Genomic DNA, 20,157 nt, shown 5'->3' with positions numbered 1-20,157 from the left:
GTTGCGTATAGTTTCAGTTCTTTACAGGATAGAGACGGATTCTTGGTCAAAGTGTTACTTCAACGAATTATCTTTTATCTGTTCTATTATTTCTTAATATTTCAATTGAAAAATATCGAAAAATTGATTTTCTAAAATTGAAGTTCTTTTTCGAATCTCAATGTAACTATGCAACAGACTTACAATAAGAAGATAAATTGAATGTTTTTTATCAACGAAATGAGGATTATCTTTTTGAAATGAACATCCAAATAACGAGCTTTTCCCTCCCAGTGAGCTGGGAAGGATTATCAATTTTGCATCGAATTCTGTTGAAATGAAGCTCTAATTAAGCTTTTTCATAACTGTTAATAAATATTAATATTTAAACTTTTGTTTTCTGCAAAACTGGTCATTCATTAACATTTGTAAAACAGCAAATAAAACTCAATTAATGCGATTAAATGAATAATGTTTAAACATTAAAACTGGTTAAAGATATTGGGAAAAACGCAAAAAGCTAAACTCTGATTGAAGAGAAAGGATTTTGACTAATAATTCATGATATTATGGATTAATAAAAGTTCATTTTTGCTTATCAAATTGAACTGAATTCCCGATCGAATTAAAAGCTATCAAAGTTATAATCTTTTCTGACAATCCATTTTTACCATCTAATGTTTACATTTTTTCGCCATTCAAATCGTTTCGATCATTGAAAATGAAATGAAAAGTTAATCAAGGAAAAATTCAACTTTTTCGAGTTCGTCTTGTGATGCAAACAAATTTGGTTGAGAAAAGTAAACTTGAAAAGTCGAAATTCAAGGTTCAATTGAATTTTAAAACTCAATTTGTAATTCCCAGACAAACATAACCAGACACTGGAAATAAAAGGATTTCAATTGTTTTCACTTTTGATCAAGCGAATCATCATTAATCTGAACTTTTCCCTTTCTTTGCCAACAGAGCTTCACGTAACTGGTAAAGATGTTTACATGAGTTTACCTTCACCAAATGTTCACACAGAGGTAAGTTGAAAGGAAAGGATGAATAGAGAAATTCATTCAACCTTTAATATCATTTTTCATTCTCAATTTGTATTCCTTTCTTTACTGACTTTGCTAATGAGAATCATCTTTGGGTTGGTTAAAAAAGAGTAAATAAAAGGTAATTTTAATTAGTTTATTAATAATGATAATTTTCACAACATGGACAGAATTATCAAGAGTTAATTGAGCTTTATTCATTAAACTTTTTCTTCCTTTTCTCTCTTTTCTTGCTTCCACTTGTTCCACCATGTTGTACTCTTGTAAACAATTATGATAATCATTTTATCTCTTTAATATAATTTACTAACGAGTTGACTATTTGCTTCCATTTAAACTAATTACTTTACTGATAGTTTGGTTATAAAAAGAGTAAAAATTGCAACTTAATTGAGAAAAAACTACGAAATTAAATGCAAATGAAGCGTATTTTTAGAGATAGATTAACCCGTTAAGGATGCTATTATTTGCTGTCAATCTCTTGAGTGGAAAATAAATTAAAATATTAATTGCAAAAGCTCATCAATCAGCTGTGATAAAATCATTTTATACAGCAAGTGATTCAATAGATCAACTCCAATATTGTAACTTTTGCGATCTCAAGTCCTCCGACCAATGTTCGTGTGAAAATGTAACGACTCTGGATTATTGCTATTTCATAAAAGACATTATTTCACAGTTATTTGATATTACTCTGTATCAAGTGCTTCCAAACAAAAACATTATGATAAACAAGCCTATCTGAATGTTTGGTACCTTTTTAGAAAGTTTTGAGAGGAATTTTGTTACTCCTTTCGTTCCTGATTTAGTAACAGTAATGCATGACTTTGACTCATGTTAATTGTTGGTTTTCAAGGATCAACATCATATTATAAACTTATGTTTGCTGCAAATGATAGAAAGCTTGGAGTAGTTTATTCTAAGAGTTGAAACGAAAGGTTGTAGATTCCCCCATAATAAGCGGGAAATCTGCACTCAATCTGTTTAAATGACGATTACACTAACCTTGTTAAAACCCCGTTTCTGAACAACTTTTGCTGCGTCTAGGAGAAGCCTGTGAAGCAATAGCAACGAAAAGTTTCTCCTGGATCCAAAATTTGCTAGACTGTTGTTTAAGACCTTTAGTTTGCTCATAAACCTCGTACATTTTTATAACTTTAAACGATATAATGACCGTATCTGGAAGCAATATTGATCAATCACCTTATTTCCATCTTTACGGCGACAATTAATTTTCAGTGAAAATTCACTCTGTTGCTTCTAATTAATATTGACGATCGGTGCCGAAGAGTTATGCTCTTTGAGAAATGCCTTTTTCTTGATTTTACCGTCTTATTCACTGTTGAAAGCTGTCAAAATACCGAAAAAGTATTGAGTACATAAGAATAGTTTTCAAGCATATTCTAAATCAAAGCAGAGAAACAATCTGGTTTTCACACTGTTCAGAACTCATTTCATCTTTAGATTTTTCATGTTTCAACGCACTTCTACGTTTAACCTTAATTTTTCTTTCGCTTTCGTTCTACATCTAAAAAGTATGTGTTCTAGATGAAAAGAGGTCGCACTTTTGAACCTCAAGTTTGCGTCAGCAATATTTCAATATTCGTTCATCACTAATGAGTTGCTCTGTTACGTAAAGAGCCTAATTTACGTTTTTACAAGTGAGAAAAACAAAAGTCCTTAAGATTAAAATATTACTCTTTGAATGAAAATAAAGCTTTATGTAATTAACATGGTTTTGTCGTTATTATTGCGTATTACAGAGAGTGTCCAATGAATTACTCGTTATTAGCAATTAATTTTTACGCAAGTGAGTAAAGTGAGCTTCTGTTGATTGATGTGTGTCATGGTGAGTGAGACAATGTGAGCCAGTAAATGACAAAAGCAACAGCAAAAAGTGAAACTCAAAGAGTAATGAGTTTTTTCACGATAATTATGATCGTTTTACAAATCAACCTTTGTGTTTACCAATAAATGTCGACAACTTTTGTACCATCAACTCTTTAAACCTTTCAACTCGAACCAAAGAAACAACAGAAAAATCTTTATTCCATCATGATTATTGTCTTTCAACTTTGACATTATTCCTTGCTTTCCTTTCCTCGACATGAAACTCTACATTTTTGCAACTTCATCAATAACATCAAATGTCAACCTTTGACATCAGTAAAAAGTTGCCAACAAGGAGAAACAAAAATTTGCCAACTCGACGCAATTTTTGTCACCATTTGAAACTCATACTTTGTGCCATTTAATGTCAATTGATCAATAAAATTGTTAATTGTTGTGCTTGTGCCTTTTAACGATATCAATGATAATCAAAGTAAAAGATCAATTGACTGGGAAAGTTGATGGAAAAGTTGACCTCAAATCTCAAATGGTAGGATTACATTTCCTTTTCACACTCTTTGATTAATTGGTAAATAACATTGAAAAAGACAAAAAAACGAACCCAAAAATGAGGTAAATATTGACAGTGAGATTAGCACTTTTAATGATTGGGATTTCGAGTAAATCAAATTTTAGCTCAAGGTGTAACCAAACCTGAGACAGAACGTGAGTGTACATAAATTATCAATGATTATTCCAACAGTTAGACTCACAATTAAAAGTTGAACGCAAGAGTCAAATTCAACCTTTATTTAACTTTGTTTTGGTTCAACTGAGAGCAAGAAAAAAAAAGATGAAAAAATTTTCATTAAACGATTCTCTTGTTTATTATCATATTAATGGATAATGAATTGTAATCATTTTCCGGTTCAATGTGCATTTCCATGAATATGTAACATGAAACAGAATAAACGCAGATGATTTAATCTTGTTTCATCTGATAGCATTTCATTTTTAGCTTCAACACAATGAGAGTTGAAAAGGACACAAAAAATCGAGAAAATGTGAAAACCATGAAAATGAAGAGGAGAAAAAAAAGACAAAAGATGAAAAGAGAAACTCATTTTTTTTCTCTCTTCATTCTGTTTTACTTCTGTTTCATACATCATGGATGATCGTGAACATCATTGTCATTATGATTAACTTAATTAGCTGAATCATTAGTTAGCCAACAATACAGTAAATTGGTGCAGCTCATTACATATCATTACAACAGAAATCATTTTGTTCATTAACTTCCATCTTTTGGGTTCAACCTTTCAGTTTCTTAACTAACCGAGTTTATTGCAACTTTGAATCAAATTATTGGCAATCATTTCAACTGCATTTAAATCATTTCTCATTCGAACCAATTCAAGGTTGAAATTATTCTTTGATTGCTTTTAAAGTGTCAATTTGTCTCGACAATTTCATGCTTGAAACGATTAAAGAGATTTTTAATTTTTCCATTTTTTAAAAACTTGCGATTTTTCGTTTAACTTGGTTTAACTTTTCTCATTTTGTTTGCATTTCCATTTACTCGTCTCTTTGCTGAACTTTTTCTTTGCTCAATTTCATAGAACTTCTCATTCCAATTGAACCCTGAACTCGATAATCAGATTAGAGATTGGAAAAGATGAATGAGAATTTGCTTCTTTTTCATCAGAATTATTTGAAAAACAAATAAATTTAATTCCGTGAAAAATATCAATCATTTGAGTTGGTGAGAAAAGTGTAAAATGAGTGAAATCATCAATTACTATCAGTTGAAAGGAAAAGTTTCAAAGTTCATGTTAAGAATGATTTAACCTTTTTTGTCGTCTCAAAATTTAATGTTAGTTGATGTCCAAGATTTGCTGACCATTAATCAATTGGAATGAATTTTTTCAATCCTTCATGGTGAGTGAGACAATGTGAGCCAGTAAATGACAAAAGCAACAGCAAAAAGTGAAACTCAAAGAGTAATGAGTTTTTTCACGATAATTATGATCGTTTTACAAATCAACCTTTGTGTTTACCAATAAATGTCGACAACTTTTGTACCATCAACTCTTTAAACCTTTCAACTCGAACCAAAGAAACAACAGAAAAATCTTTATTCCATCATGATTATTGTCTTTCAACTTTGACATTATTCCTTGCTTTCCTTTCCTCGACATGAAACTCTACATTTTTGCAACTTCATCAATAACATCAAATGTCAACCTTTGACATCAGTAAAAAGTTGCCAACAAGGAGAAACAAAAATTTGCCAACTCGACGCAATTTTTGTCACCATTTGAAACTCATACTTTGTGCCATTTAATGTCAATTGATCAATAAAATTGTTAATTGTTGTGCTTGTGCCTTTTAACGATATCAATGATAATCAAAGTAAAAGATCAATTGACTGGGAAAGTTGATGGAAAAGTTGACCTCAAATCTCAAATGGTAGGATTACATTTCCTTTTCACACTCTTTGATTAATTGGTAAATAACATTGAAAAAGACAAAAAAACGAACCCAAAAATGAGGTAAATATTGACAGTGAGATTAGCACTTTTAATGATTGGGATTTCGAGTAAATCAAATTTTAGCTCAAGGTGTAACCAAACCTGAGACAGAACGTGAGTGTACATAAATTATCAATGATTATTCCAACAGTTAGACTCACAATTAAAAGTTGAACGCAAGAGTCAAATTCAACCTTTATTTAACTTTGTTTTGGTTCAACTGAGAGCAAGAAAAAAAAAGATGAAAAAATTTTCATCATTGTCATTATGATTAACTTAATTAGCTGAATCATTAGTTAGCCAACAATACAGTAAATTGGTGCAGCTCATTACATATCATTACAACAGAAATCATTTTGTTCATTAACTTCCATCTTTTGGGTTCAACCTTTCAGTTTCTTAACTAACCGAGTTTATTGCAACTTTGAATCAAATTATTGGCAATCATTTCAACTGCATTTAAATCATTTCTCATTCGAACCAATTCAAGGTTGAAATTATTCTTTGATTGCTTTTAAAGTGTCAATTTGTCTCGACAATTTCATGCTTGAAACGATTAAAGAGATTTTTAATTTTTCCATTTTTTAAAAACTTGCGATTTTTCGTTTAACTTGGTTTAACTTTTCTCATTTTGTTTGCATTTCCATTTACTCGTCTCTTTGCTGAACTTTTTCTTTGCTCAATTTCATAGAACTTCTCATTCCAATTGAACCCTGAACTCGATAATCAGATTAGAGATTGGAAAAGATGAATGAGAATTTGCTTCTTTTTCATCAGAATTATTTGAAAAACAAATAAATTTAATTCCGTGAAAAATATCAATCATTTGAGTTGGTGAGAAAAGTGTAAAATGAGTGAAATCATCAATTACTATCAGTTGAAAGGAAAAGTTTCAAAGTTCATGTTAAGAATGATTTAACCTTTTTTGTCGTCTCAAAATTTAATGTTAGTTGATGTCCAAGATTTGCTGACCATTAATCAATTGGAATGAATTTTTTCAATCCTTCATTTTACAGACCAAAGACTTAAAAGCCAAGAGCTCCAACATCAACCTGAGAAATCACTTTATATCAATCAATCAACGAACTCAATTTACTCAAATCCAATTTTCTTGTTACTTTGCATTTAATAATCCATTTATTGGGTTTAATTGTGAATAAAATGAAGCAGTAATTGGAAGTTTAATCGATAGCTTTTGCCTTTCTCATCAAAAGTGTCACCAATTGATCTTGTAATGCCTTTGTTGGATAAGAATCCAGGATTTCTTTGATCAATATTTTTCAATCTTTCAGGAAAACTTATAAACCATTGAAAGATTGATAACTAAATGAGCTTATTAATTGAATCTGGTTAACTAATAAACCGATTTCTTTTCAGTCAACGATTCAGTTTTCTTTCTGTTGACAATGTTCATCAATAATCTTTTACCTTTTTAATTGTCAATCAAACGATTCTCTAAGATTCTTCATAACCATGATCATTGTATTAATAATTATTTCATAATCAATCAAGATTGAAAAAAGTCCATTCCTTTGTATTCATTTGATTGATTAACTTATGAATTATTGATCAATTCAGTTTATTCATTTGTATGCTTTACCATCTTTCTTCTGGTCCGTTGATCACCAGATTAATTGTTTCTCCTAATTGTGCTAATGAACAGAATTATATGCAATCTATTAATAGCAGTTGAGCAAAAACTTTGACCAAAACGACACTCAACAAGTATCATACAGAAGAGTTTCAATTATCTGATTTAAATAAACTAACAATGAAGTTGTTTTATAATGCTTGTTCACATTTCAAGCTAATCTTTATGCCATAACTTGGAGTGTTTGCAAGGAAATCGTCCAAATCGTTCTTGCTTGTTTCGTACGTAAGAAACATTCAACTTTAACTGAATTGCAAAGTTCGCACTTCTTGTTTTGTACAGTCTTTGACTTACAAAAGATCTCTTGGAATATGCTGAAGTGAATAAGTTGAGTTAAAACGCAGAAAAGTTTGCTTTAGGCGTATAATTGGACAGAAAATTAGAACATTGTGAAAGTATGAAAGTTACCGAATATGCACTTCTCAACTCGATCAAATCAATTAGTAAATGTTTTATTCCTAAATCAAGTATGTTGGAAATTAACATTTGAATACTCAATGAAAGGCTTTCATCTTTTATCCGTCAACACCTTGTCACTAATTAAACAACAATTGTTGCCATATTTAGCCTCAAGTGTTTTCACCTCGACATTTCACTCAATATATTGTTTATAAAAGTTACAAAATATCATTTCACAGTTTTGTCAAGCCTTTACTTTTCCAATTCAATGGCAACATATTGTATTAATATTGATAAACGTTGCAATTGTTGAGTTTTCTTCATGTTCAAAAGGTGAAACCTTTCAGAATAAAGATGAGATGAGATTGAAGTGAAAAGAGAAATATCAAAGTTACAGTGAAAAAAAGAAGAAGCAAAGAAAATGTGCCAAAATTGTGTCTACATTTTTCAATTTACTCAGGCAACATTGAATATTGCTCGTGATTTCTGGCGACTTACAAATTTCCTTTCAATAAATGCAAATGACAACATTGATATTCATTGATCTAAGTATTTACCTCATAATCTGTTTCCCTGTAACTTTAACATTTCTCGCTTCTTCTACCTTTACCTTCGACATTCATTTCCTACCTTTTTTTCATTTCACTTCACTTTACACTTTCATTTCCTTTTTTCTTGCCACAATTGATACAACCTTTTTTTACCTCTACTTTGCTACCGACTGTTACCTGGTTAAAGTTTGATCCCCTGAAGAGTCAACATTCAATTCTTATTCTTGTAGGAACAAGATAACATGAAATAACCAGTTGTTGACCAAGAATCGTCGACACTTACTCTAGTAAAACTTGATGAAAGCCAGTAAATCAGTGTTGCAAGTTGGCGTTAATTCAATCAAGAAATTATCAGAGAACAGAATCAAGAATAATAACAATCCAAACTTTAGACTTTACAAATGCTCATCAATCTGTCGACATCATTGCTATCAAATTATACCTGGAAGTAGATCAAGAGGAATATCAATAAGAATACGAATATCAATAGGTTCGGAATAGAAAACAATAAAATGGAATTTCAAAGTTTGAATCAAAATTCAATTCCAGAAGACTATTTCTGGAGAACTTTTTGTTATTTCTTGTTTTTCATTTCAACAAAGTTTTGTGTCGAGTCGCCTTTTATCCATTATTTTCCCATTACATCATATTCTGGTTTATTGTTTTCACTGTTGCTATTTTGGTCTCAGACTTGTCTCTTGGTGATAATTAGTTTGACAGCATTTTGATATAAAGGATTAACGGCAAAAAAGAAAGTAATTGAAACATTAATTCAGGTGAAGATTGTCACTTGCAAATGTAAATCGAAAGAAAAGCGGAAAATGATTTTGAAAGAAAACAAGAAAAAGTTTAAAGATGATCAAATTTTACGTCTTTCCGTGAAATTCGAGTAAAAAGTTGACACACTTGACATGATATTCATGCTATCTTGTTACACCCTTGTGATGGAAACAACGATAATTCGTTCAATTTGCGCTTGGTTGCTTCAACTTTACGATATCAATTAAAATGAACCATTTCTGTTGTCGACATTTGGCAACATTGAAATCACTTGTAAACCCTAATTACCTCATCTTATCCTCGTCACCATCAACATCAACCACAACTCGTTACAATCGAAGGTTTTGTTGAACATCTTTTTCCATGTAAAAGAAGCCGATAATGCTCAATATGTTCATCAGTCGGTTACAACGAAAGTGACTGAATTGAGTTCAATGTTGATTCAGCAATTAGAATTATCTCTTTCAAATTTTCGTTTGATGTTCAACGAATTGCAGTGAATATAAAATAGATTTTTCCAACTTTTACTTTCTATTTTTAATACTTTATTCAGTTCAACGCAATCGAATGAATCCAAATTTAATGTGACACCATTTGATACATGTTACAAGACGCTATCTTGACATGTAATCTGAAACTCGAGTCTATTTTTTCGAGTAATTTATCTAACTTTTTATTTGAAAACTTGTTAACCCTGCGAAGAGGATAAAAATATCTTTCAGTTAAATTTAAATAAGCTTTTCCCTTGGAGTTTCAAAGCTACAAAGTCAATGAAATGGTTATTCTTGGTCAAGATGTGGTACAAGTCAAAAGAGTCCAACTTACAAGTTAGCCAAAGATGAAAATAAATATTACAATAGTTGTTGGAATGAAAAAGTTATGAAAAAACATTTTCCTTTTTCTCTCGCCTTCTCTTGCTGGACAATTTGTTGAAACATTATCATCACCATTGTGGTCATTTCAACTGAAGTTTTTTTTCTCGTGTCGATATAAATAGCTCGAAATAATAGTAAAATCGTTTAACTTTTTTTCCTATTTTTTCTCATGTTAACATAATAATATTTACATAAGATGAATTGAGTTTCTCTTTTATTCTTTCACCATTTCGTTTTTACCTTTCTTCCTTCAACTTGACCATTTTTTCCCACATCCTTTAGGTATTTCCGATCCCAAAGGGTGACCATAAAAATAGTGGATAAATATCATCATCTATTTATATCATTTCATCAAGTATTTTGACCAAAATTCTGAGAATCGCAAGTCAAAGTAAATCAAATCAAAGGCTTCGTTTTGTCTGAAAAATTTTCCATTGTAATGTTACTTCGTTGGAAAATCTTTTGTTGAAGAATATCAAGATTGCAGATTATTCAAGCTGATGGATGACTTCCAATTGAATATCAAAACTAAATTTAAGTCATTTTTCAAGAAGAGAATGTTCAGACTTACGAAAATTTCAAAAATAAAATAAATGTTTCTCGATATTCAAAGACATAATCAGATCAAAGTATTGAGAAGTTTTGACATCAATTGATGACATATTATATGAGTTTAAACATTAATTCCAAGCAAAGAATAAACATTCTGTTCGAAAAGTCGAGGAAATTAACATTTTCTTCTAACTTCGTCAATGAAAACTTTCTGTTATCAGTAATTATCGGTTTTTGGAATAAATAAGGTTTAACTTAATTCCTGTAAGTATTTAAACTAAATGACGTTTCGGCGAATCTCAATCCTTATTAATGTTGGAAACTCAAATTTAGCAAAGAAAATTCGAAGCGAACAAATTCAATCATTTTCTCATCCCAATTTATGACCAAGTTGGACGTTATTCACCGAATGCTGTTAGGCTTGTAGTTCAATTTTCAAAGACTTCAAAGTTACTTTTTCACTGTTTTAAAATGAAGATTGAAAATTAACAGCAAAAGTCTAGTTTTTAGAAAACACTTGAAATTGTTGCAAATTTTAAAGTTAACATCATTTTGCTGATTGAACACTTTTCATTAGTTCATTATTGAATTCATTTACATCATTTATCATGTTTAAACAGATGAAGACCTAAACTTAGTCTCTAAAGAGTCAATTGTTTTTTGCGTTTCTTCAAAATCTGACCAAAGTGTTGAACACTTGAAAATACTCGACTTGACAATCATTCATTATTCACTTCTTGTTACCTTTTGTTATCTTTACTGTTTCATGATCATTCATTTTTAATGGTGTTACCTTTTCTTCTGATGAAAAATCCATATTTGCTTTTCCTTTTAGTTTATCATCACTAAACGATAAACTATTTACCATCAATTTTATTATCAAATCCTCTTTACCAGCTTCTTTTGCCTCCCAACAATAAGCTTCTGCCAAGTAATGAAACAAAACTTGAACAAGATCAACACACGCAATCAACGAGTTTTCACGAGCACTGAATCATTACCAAAGGTAAATATTAATCACCATTAGCGTGTAAACAAAAGTTAGACCAAAATTTAATTCAACTTCGAACTCGAAATCTAAATGATACAAATTTAAATAATGTAACACTTCGAAATATAATCGAGGTTAAAATTTCACTGTAAATGTTTTCCCGTTTCAAATCAATTTCCATCTCAATTACAAGTTGAAATTTTCTCAGCTCATTACCTTGGAATCATCATGTTCAATCAGACATTTAAACGTTTCTCATCAATTTCATTTCAAAACTTTTCCATTTCACATTTGGATTCTTTTTTCTTTCCTTTGTAATAAAGTTGATTGACTTGGGAAATCAAAATTCTGTTTCTGTTTACAGATGATTGGGTTACATTTACTTGATAAGCAAAGTAGTGTTAACTGGTTCATGAACAATATCATGATGAAGATATAAAAGATTAATATTGTTCTAATGGAATTTCTGTTTCTTTTTTCTTCTCTTGTTCAAACTTTTTCGAATCTTGATTCGATTCCCTTCAAATGTATCAATCAAAGTGTGAAGATGATTTTCGTTTCAACAGGTTGCTGATCAAAGGAATGAAATTTCATGAAAACATTTTCTTCTTTTCAATTGTTACCTTTGAAATTTTCGCTTTAAAAAGAAGAAAATTTCATGATATTGTCTTTTGGGATGAAATGAATAATCAAATGTTCGCTCAACAACTGATCAATTTCATTGGAATTGAGATAATCTAAAGTGGAAAAAGAATTTATCTGAAAAGTTTCAACATTTGATAAACAAAAATAGAATTGTTTTTTTTCGAATAAAACTGTTTCATGATAACACTGAATATAATCATGATAATAACAATGAATCAATCACGAAGGTTGGCAGAACCCAAAGAATTGGTTGAAAGTTTAGTTTGATCAATGATTTTATCGAAGTTTCAAAACTAAATTTCTGTGGAAATCTTTTTTTCTCACAAATTTTTGCACTCAACGAATTAAACATTAAACTTTTTCCCTGAATTGATGTTCGATTTGACATTTTTTTCTGGGAAAATATTTTCAAAGTCAAAATAGTGGGAAAAGAAGGGAAAACGAGGTAAAATATCGAGAAAATTTTATTCACATAAATCACATGGAACATGATGAATATGTAAAGAGCGACAGCAATGAGCCAATTTTATTAGAACATGAACATGGAAAATTCGTTAAGCATGAAAGTTGAGAGATGAATATATTAATAGGGAAAAGATGAAGAACAAGAAAACAAAAAAAGTAAAACATTTGTATTTGTGGAATGAGTAGAAATGGGAAAAACAGAGCATTTGCATTCCGAGTAAAGATTCAATGTGAAAATGATATTAATAGCGATAATAAATCATCAGAATCTTCATCATGCTGTTGGTGACAGTTAGGATGAGATGAAAAAAAACGAAATAATTTTATTCTTTTTTCCATTCTCCAAAAACAATAAAGTAATTACGCGAAAGTGCCTTTTCTGTTTCAGGTGTTTGATTGGTTTCAGGTTGACATTTGGGTTGACCTTGTCCAGGTAAAAGATGATGGTCAAGGTGAAAGAGGAAAAGTGTCTGGCAAGGAAAAAGAATGACCTGTCATTTTGTATTGAAATAAATACACTTGACGATAAATAATAACCTAATGTTGGGTCATTTCATGTTGCCTTGTCTTGCTCAAGTTATGTTAATGTGAAAACTCTTATTTTTGTCCTTTTTCTTCTCGTCGTTTGTTGTCAGAAAAAATTGAAATTATAATTTGTAAAGAAGATGGATTTTATCACTCCTTGGAGTTAACCTTTTCTCGATAATGTAATGGTCAAACTTAATGTCCATTAAAGTCAATCCTGTGTGTCTAACTGAACCACTGGAAAAGAGTTTAGATTTTTTTTGCTTTTCCATTTGTTTTGGTAAATGGAATCGAAATTTTCAAATCGTGATTTGATCATGATGTTGATAGTTTTGTCCTTATCGAGTTTCGACCATAATGGTGCAATTAAGCTCTCAACATTTAGAAACCAAAATTTTGTCTTCATTATTCATTCATTTGGTTGCCTTTTAAATCAACCTTTGGAATTGAATTTTCGTTAAAATTGACTTTTTAACAACTTCAATAGCTAAACGAAACATGAAATGAATTGCGGACTCCAAACTCAATAGGTTAAGGGGTAACTTTTAGCCTGCCCTTTGATCTTGTTATTAATAGGAGGAGTGACACATGTACATGAGGAATGCATTTCCTTAACTCTCGTGCTCACGAAAACCACGATCAATTTGAAGCAGGACCCTTTGTGCAAAAGGTGTTAAGGTGTACTAAGCACACACCTAATCAGCATTTAGTTTCTAATATTCCTTGCGTTATTAGACTTACTTGTTGGCCTGTGACCTAGTGTTGGCAACTGTTATCACAGCCGCATTGGAGATGAATCTCTGCTTATGCAGCGTCAACAATGCTTGTCATCTGCTCTGACCAATCCGACTAGTCTTTCGTTGATGTTTGTTTCTTTACCTGGTGTTGAAACAACTCATAAACAAATACCAATGCCTTATTTAATTGAAAATTCATTATTACCTTTCCTGTTTGTATCATTAATTTATCTTCAAAGTATTATAATTAAGCATAAAAACATGAAATTTTGCTACATCATTCAAAATGTATTTTTTGTTTAGATCCAACATTTTAGTTTATTTCGAGTGCACCAGATGACTCTTCAGTCACACCTTTTATCGCTATGGAAACATTTGAATCAAATTATCTACTGAAGCTGAAAGTTTATCGACAATTAAAGTTAACCATAAATTATTTAACAACATAATTAGATTGGTAAAATTTAAAATTCAAATTGACTCTAATAAACAGTTTAAAAGTTGTTTCTCACCGTAAACTTCCCTACAAAAGACAGATATTTAAACTATTAAAAGAGTGTAAAGTAAAAATTAAATTAACTATTAATCGACTCCAATTTTCCGCCTTAACTTGATTATAAATGAACCTTTTTCTCAACTTGATTTTGTTCCCATTTTCACCAGTTCCATTGAAACCACAGACTCTACAACAATAGTTAAATTAACATCACGTATAATCTTAATCAGGTCATTTCTTTATATCGATTGATCTGAATCGATAGTCTTTTTTATTACAGTTACCTATTTTAACCAATTATGTTGTTCAACATTTCCCTTTTCCTCTTTATAATAATTAATCTTCAGTTCAACATTTTCATCTTGTTATTGATCAATCCTGAAACTGCGTTCTGACTTGGAACTTTGATTTCTTCCAAAAATGTTAAAAATTTTGCTCAAAATGTTACATTCGAAACAAACAAAACTGAAAAATGTCAGAATCAAATATTTCAAGTTGAACAAAGTTTCCAATGCAAATAACTAACGACTTTATAAAATGTGAAAAAGCATTTGTTGATAACTTTTTTGTCCTAAATTTTACTCTTCAAGGAATGTAGAGATTTCAAAGTGGAATAACAAAAAAGGTGTTTTCATGTTTACCTGTAAATAATTTATTCAGTCAATTTTGAAGATTATTCTGAAGAAGGAAAAAGGATTGATCAAGAATCAAATATTTATTAAACAATAAAAAGGACATTTCCAGGAAGAAGAAGAAGAAAAATTTTCAATTTGATAGATAATCTGATTTCTATGGATCCAGAAAATTTCATCCTTTCATCATGTAACCCTGTTTGTCCCACATTTGCAACAAATTACCTCGTTTGTTGAAACAGAAAATGTTTTTTGTTTTGTTGTCACCAAAGGTAATGACCTGAAATGAAAGGTCCAAACAATTACTTTAATCGATAAGGCCATTGATATCAAAGTTGCTTGAAAATTTAAACAACAAAAGAATAAAAATTTGCTCTTTTTATTCAAATCTTTTCACTCCCAGCGAGAAAAACTCCCAGTTCTTTGCTATCAATGACAATAATACAAAACTTATCAATTTAATTCTTATGATTAGTAAAGTTTTCAACTTAATTTTCAAGAAAAAAATTTTCGATTAAAAAATTTTTCCAACTCGAAAATTCGATGTGAACTTGACTCGTGAGTTTTCAATGAAATTGATCATTTATCATTTTCTCTGTTGTGCGAAATGTTTCAAAGCTCAGGGGAAACATCATCAACAATCAGGTCAACATTGTTATTATCATTAAAAAGCGATAATAAAAAGAGCATGGGAGTTACAATGAATAAAGTTATGATTATAAAAACACAAAGTTATCCTCTTCTGTCTTCAGTGAGCAATGTTGTTGTTACTCTTACCTGGGTAACACACTTTTTTTTATTGTGTTACCTCAACTTATTTACTCACTCTTTATCATTTCACTTTGAATACTCATCATTTGGAAGACGAACACTTGAAATTGACTTGCTATCTTCCATCATCCACTTTCTTATTCAATAGACAAAGTTATCAGACTTGTGTGTTCCCTTCAATTGGTTACATTTTACTTGTTATCCGGGTCATTCTGGATCATTCAGTTTTCAGGTTTCAACCTTTGACGCTGATCAAACTATGAAATGCAAAAATTCAACCTTTTTTCCATTTCCATTTTCATCAACATTTTCTAATCGTTTTTTTACTCGAGTGTTTTTACTGTCGCTTTTCATGGTCAAATTAACCAACTAAAGAAAAGATGAAATTATTAATTTACTCTTTAACTGTAAATATCATTTCATGAGTTTTTCCCTTCAACCTCTTTTTTGTATACTTTTGATTATTTTATTGATTGTAACTGTACTTTTCGTCTCTTTTGCATTCTGCTCCTTGGATTATTTTGAAAGGGTCAAGAGTGTAATCCAGTTTTTAAAAAGTTTGCTGGACTCACAAGCCATGGAGATGAAAGTGAACCTGAAGAGCCTTTACAGGAAGAACCGCCTGCATCGGCATTGCATCGACGTCGAGCTCTGGTACCGCCAAAGTTGATTACCGATGGCTATGAAAGTGCAACCGATGAAACTGAACATACAAGGGAATCTTCATCATCACCATTATCGAGTAACTTGTAAGGATCAAACTTTTCCCATCTTTTGCCTTCCATTTCAATTTCACACTTAAAACTGTTTAATGTGTTACTAACATCCAAAGTGAAAACGAGTTTGAAAGCCTTGTCAGCAAGCGTCATCATAACTGTTATCTATTAAGTTTAATCAATTTTGTCTCATTAATAATGCAAAATAACCTGATGATTCCATGAAAAATAAACCATAAAAATAAACCTTTAGTCAAACTTAATAGAAAAGTTTACTGCATTAGCAGCTTTGCTCATCAAAAGCTATTAACTGTCATTTTCCTGGAAATAGCGTTGAGATCAGACAAGATTAGATAAGATCAGAAAGGCCGAGTCAGGAAAACATATTTTCTGAGTAGCATCAATGCGTCAATGAGACAAAATAAACTTATCATGTGTAACCAACTTGTAACGTTGATCAGGCAAACTTGAGCTGTTATTTTGAGCCTAAAAAGACGTTGATTTAAACTTTAAATTGTACAAGAAACTAAATCAGCTTTAATCGGAATTGGCTTGTGAATTATTTCGTGAATAACGTTAATGTTCAACTTAGAAGTGAGTTGAAAGTTGAGTCCCTTTTTACCTTATAAATGGTCATTTATTTTCCCTCAAATTGAACCAAAATTTCGTCCTTGATTCCGTGACTTTAGAAATGTTGGTTTCTCACCAAAAAACTTGTGATGATAATTTTGCAAGATTGTAGTGGGAAGAGAGAGAAAAATTGATAAAGAACATCATTTTTCAAGTTCATATAGTTAAACAAATTATTCCGTTTCCACACACATTTATCCAACTTCGTCTCATCATTATAATCTTCACCTTTTTTCTTGTACCCAACGCTCATCTAGTCTTGTAGAGCAAGTTAAAGATGATGATGTAAAAGAAGAAAAGAGGAGGAGAAAAGGAGAAGAAAAGAAGAAGAAAAAGCAAAAGTTTAGTTCATTGGCACAGTATTGTTGTTCATCATTTTCATTCTCATCTTATTTTCTAGTGAAAAAAAGATAGAAAACTTTAATATAATTGAGTTAACTGGTTGAGCGATTGTGAACCGGTTTCTTGATTCATAGACAAGCACCTTAAAGGCAATGATGAAGAAGAAGAAATGATGATGATGATGATGATGGAAAGAAGAGTAAGAAAGGAAAAAGGAATAAAATTTAACACGAAAAATGCACCAAAAAAGTTATCCCATTGAATGTTCATTGAGGGTAAAGTAGCATCAACATAAAGTACCTAGTTATTAGCACTATTATTATTAGTATGTATTATTATCATTATCATGAAGAGGAGAAAAAACTAACCAGAATAAGACAAAAAAAGATAAACTCAGCCATATGTGAGTTAACAAGTTTGTGTCTCTAAGCAAACAAATAACCAAAAAAGTAAACTGAAAATAAGTGAACAGAAAGTGAAAGTTTATGGTTTTCAGGTTTGAGTGTGAACCCAAGCCGAAGCCAATCATTCAGTGTTACCAAGTCGCTTGGCTCGGTCACAACTTTACTTCACCTTCACCTTCAAACCGTGTTACACTTTGGATTATTTTACTTCTTCATTTTCATCTTTACTTCAATGTTGAACTTGATTTTGAAAAATTGACTTTTCTTTTGTGCCAACCTTTATCTTCTTGTTTTGTCCGTTCAATAGACTGGCTGAGCCAACATCGTCAAAGGCAAGACGACGAAGCTCAATCGTTGTTATTCCACCAATGCAGATATGTCCAGGTGATCTATTAGTTTATAGTAAAGTATTAACTCATCGAAATGATCTTTTAGGTAAGAAAATGATTTCTTTTTAAAAAAGAGAAAAAAATGAAAATCTTTTTTTAAGAAAAGCCTAAAATCAAACTTTTTGATGTTTCCTTTTTTGCATGTGGTAACCATTAGACAACTTTGATGGATCAACTCAATGTTTAGCTGTAACCGAAGGTAAGAATAAAGTTCAAAGTTCTCATGTTTACCTTTTCATTTCCTTTACATTTTTTTGGGTTCAAATTCAATTCTTTTCTCTCGACATGATAAACTTAACATTGCCCTCTCATTACATCCTCTTGCTCTTAATCCTTTACCCATTTGTTCAATCTTCCTCTTCCCCTGAGTTGAACTCAAAAAGCTTTGAATGATATTCAGAATCAAAAATGACATGAAATATTTTCTCACTTCCTTCCGATCCAATTAGATATTACCATTTTTTCAGCTCAATTTCACTCTCAATTGATTAATGAACCAAACCACTTGTAACACCCAACCTAGAGTTGAACCAATCAGTAGGACAAGTAGCTTAACCAACAAAAGTAACATCTCAAAATTGACCGAAAATGAGTTGAAAAATTGTGACCAATTTTCAAACGAAAGTGGAAAATTGAACAAAAAAACCAAAAAATTGACCAAACTCTCAATGAACCCAAACCCAAGTGAAAATGTCAACCTCTTTTTTCATCTTTAACCGTAAATACTCGATTGATTTGTGGACCTTTTCAGCCTATCAACTACCCAACTCTGATCGTATCGAATCAAGCCTAAGATCTAATTTACTTTCCTTTGCTTCCTTAGATGCCTCACGTAAAGGTAAAAATACCTGGTCACTGTTGAAACTTGTAAGTACTTAAAACAGAGCGTTTATTTGATTAACCTTTTTTTACACTTTCATTTGTTTTCCAATGAAAATGTAAAAAAAGAAGTCACAGTTTCTCACAATTTCAATTGTATAAAGTAAAATGGTAAAAACTCAATCTGAAAGTGAACCCAAAAGGTCTAGTTTTAGACTTTTAGATGAAAAGATTTTAACCCAAAAATTTGGTCGAGAAAAACCTTTAACCTTCACTTTACAGATTGATTAGAAGTCCATTGCAGTCCCTTGAATTCCCATTCTTATCCTGTTCCATGTTACTACTTTTACTATCTGTCTATCTTTCTCTTTCTTTTTTAATGTGACTCGTGATGTAATAATCTGATCTGATGATATACACATGAATAATGAATAACTCTTGAAATCTCTGCATTCTGGTGATAATGCTCTTTCTATCCCTGATGATATTCAATGCATACTATTTATCTGTTATTTATATTCAAATGCGCCTGTAAAAATGAAAAATCACAAAAAAAATTGATATTAATAATAATTTCCAAACTCAATTCACACCAAAATATTCACTGTTTATTGTTTAAATGTTACCTGTTGGCACGTCACTGCACCTTTGTCATATCTGTTCATTTCATTTGTTATACATTTGTGCACCAAAATGTAATTTAATGTTGAAACTAAAATTCAAACGTCAACTTGACCTCAACTTCAAATATTGAACAAAACTGTCTGTGAACGTAAAAAACGCTTACCGTCAACTTTACCAACAAATTATGCATTTATCATGTACCATTTGATCATCATTATTGTTAATTGATATAATTGCCAATAATTTATAATTGTTATAATTTTTTCTTTTCTGTTCTCTTCTTTATTTACACTTTTTATTTTTTAAATTTTGGTTCACCGTTTACTGTTTATAATATGCATATGACCCCGTGAATCCATTGTTTACATATTGTTTACCTCTTTGATTGTGATCTTTATTATTGGTGCAACTTTTCAACACCAACAAATTGGTTATGAACGACAATTATGATTGTTTAAAAAACTTCATTGTGATATGAAATTTTGTCCAACAATAATCAACCACCAATATATATAAAAAAAATCAATACCTTTAATCGTTGACCATCCAACATATACATTATGATTATATTGTGGGAAACAAATACGACACAACCACAAAAAAATATGCAATGCTTCTGTCCATCCAAATGTGCGTACAGTTTGACAGGTCTAATCGAACCAAATCGGATTCATTGTGTGGTCTTGAAGAGGTTTTATCAACACTTACTCCGTCCGTTTTTGTTGATGAACAACTTTCCAAATATAAAGTAAGTTTTCACCTCTTTTTCACTTAAAT

At 30.7% G+C, this 20,157-nt stretch overlaps 1 protein-coding gene across 3 annotated transcripts in view; it reads left to right on the top strand.

The window, feature by feature from the left end:
* The window catches only part of LOC107367281 (uncharacterized), a 50,784-nt gene that overhangs the window by 26,357 nt on the left and 4,270 nt on the right, over nucleotides 1-20,157 (top strand). For all 3 annotated transcript variants that reach the window (XM_089270233.1, XM_015934985.3, XM_089270234.1), the window contains 6 exons: nucleotides 946-1,007; nucleotides 15,985-16,205; nucleotides 17,856-17,983; nucleotides 18,095-18,136; nucleotides 18,761-18,804; nucleotides 20,021-20,128. In XM_089270233.1, coding sequence (XP_089126359.1) covers nucleotides 946-1,007; nucleotides 15,985-16,205; nucleotides 17,856-17,983; nucleotides 18,095-18,136; nucleotides 18,761-18,804; nucleotides 20,021-20,128 — 605 coding nt within the window. The remainder of the gene's footprint in view (nucleotides 1-945; nucleotides 1,008-15,984; nucleotides 16,206-17,855; nucleotides 17,984-18,094; nucleotides 18,137-18,760; nucleotides 18,805-20,020; nucleotides 20,129-20,157) is intronic.

The sequence above is a fragment of the Tetranychus urticae genome, chromosome 1 (genome assembly GCF_039701765.1).
Source record: "Tetranychus urticae isolate SD_2017Ah chromosome 1, NJAU_TeUrti_SD_1.0, whole genome shotgun sequence".
NCBI classification, from domain to species: Eukaryota; Metazoa; Arthropoda; class Arachnida; order Trombidiformes; family Tetranychidae; genus Tetranychus; species Tetranychus urticae.
This window is presented reverse-complemented; position numbering and strand designations above follow the sequence as displayed.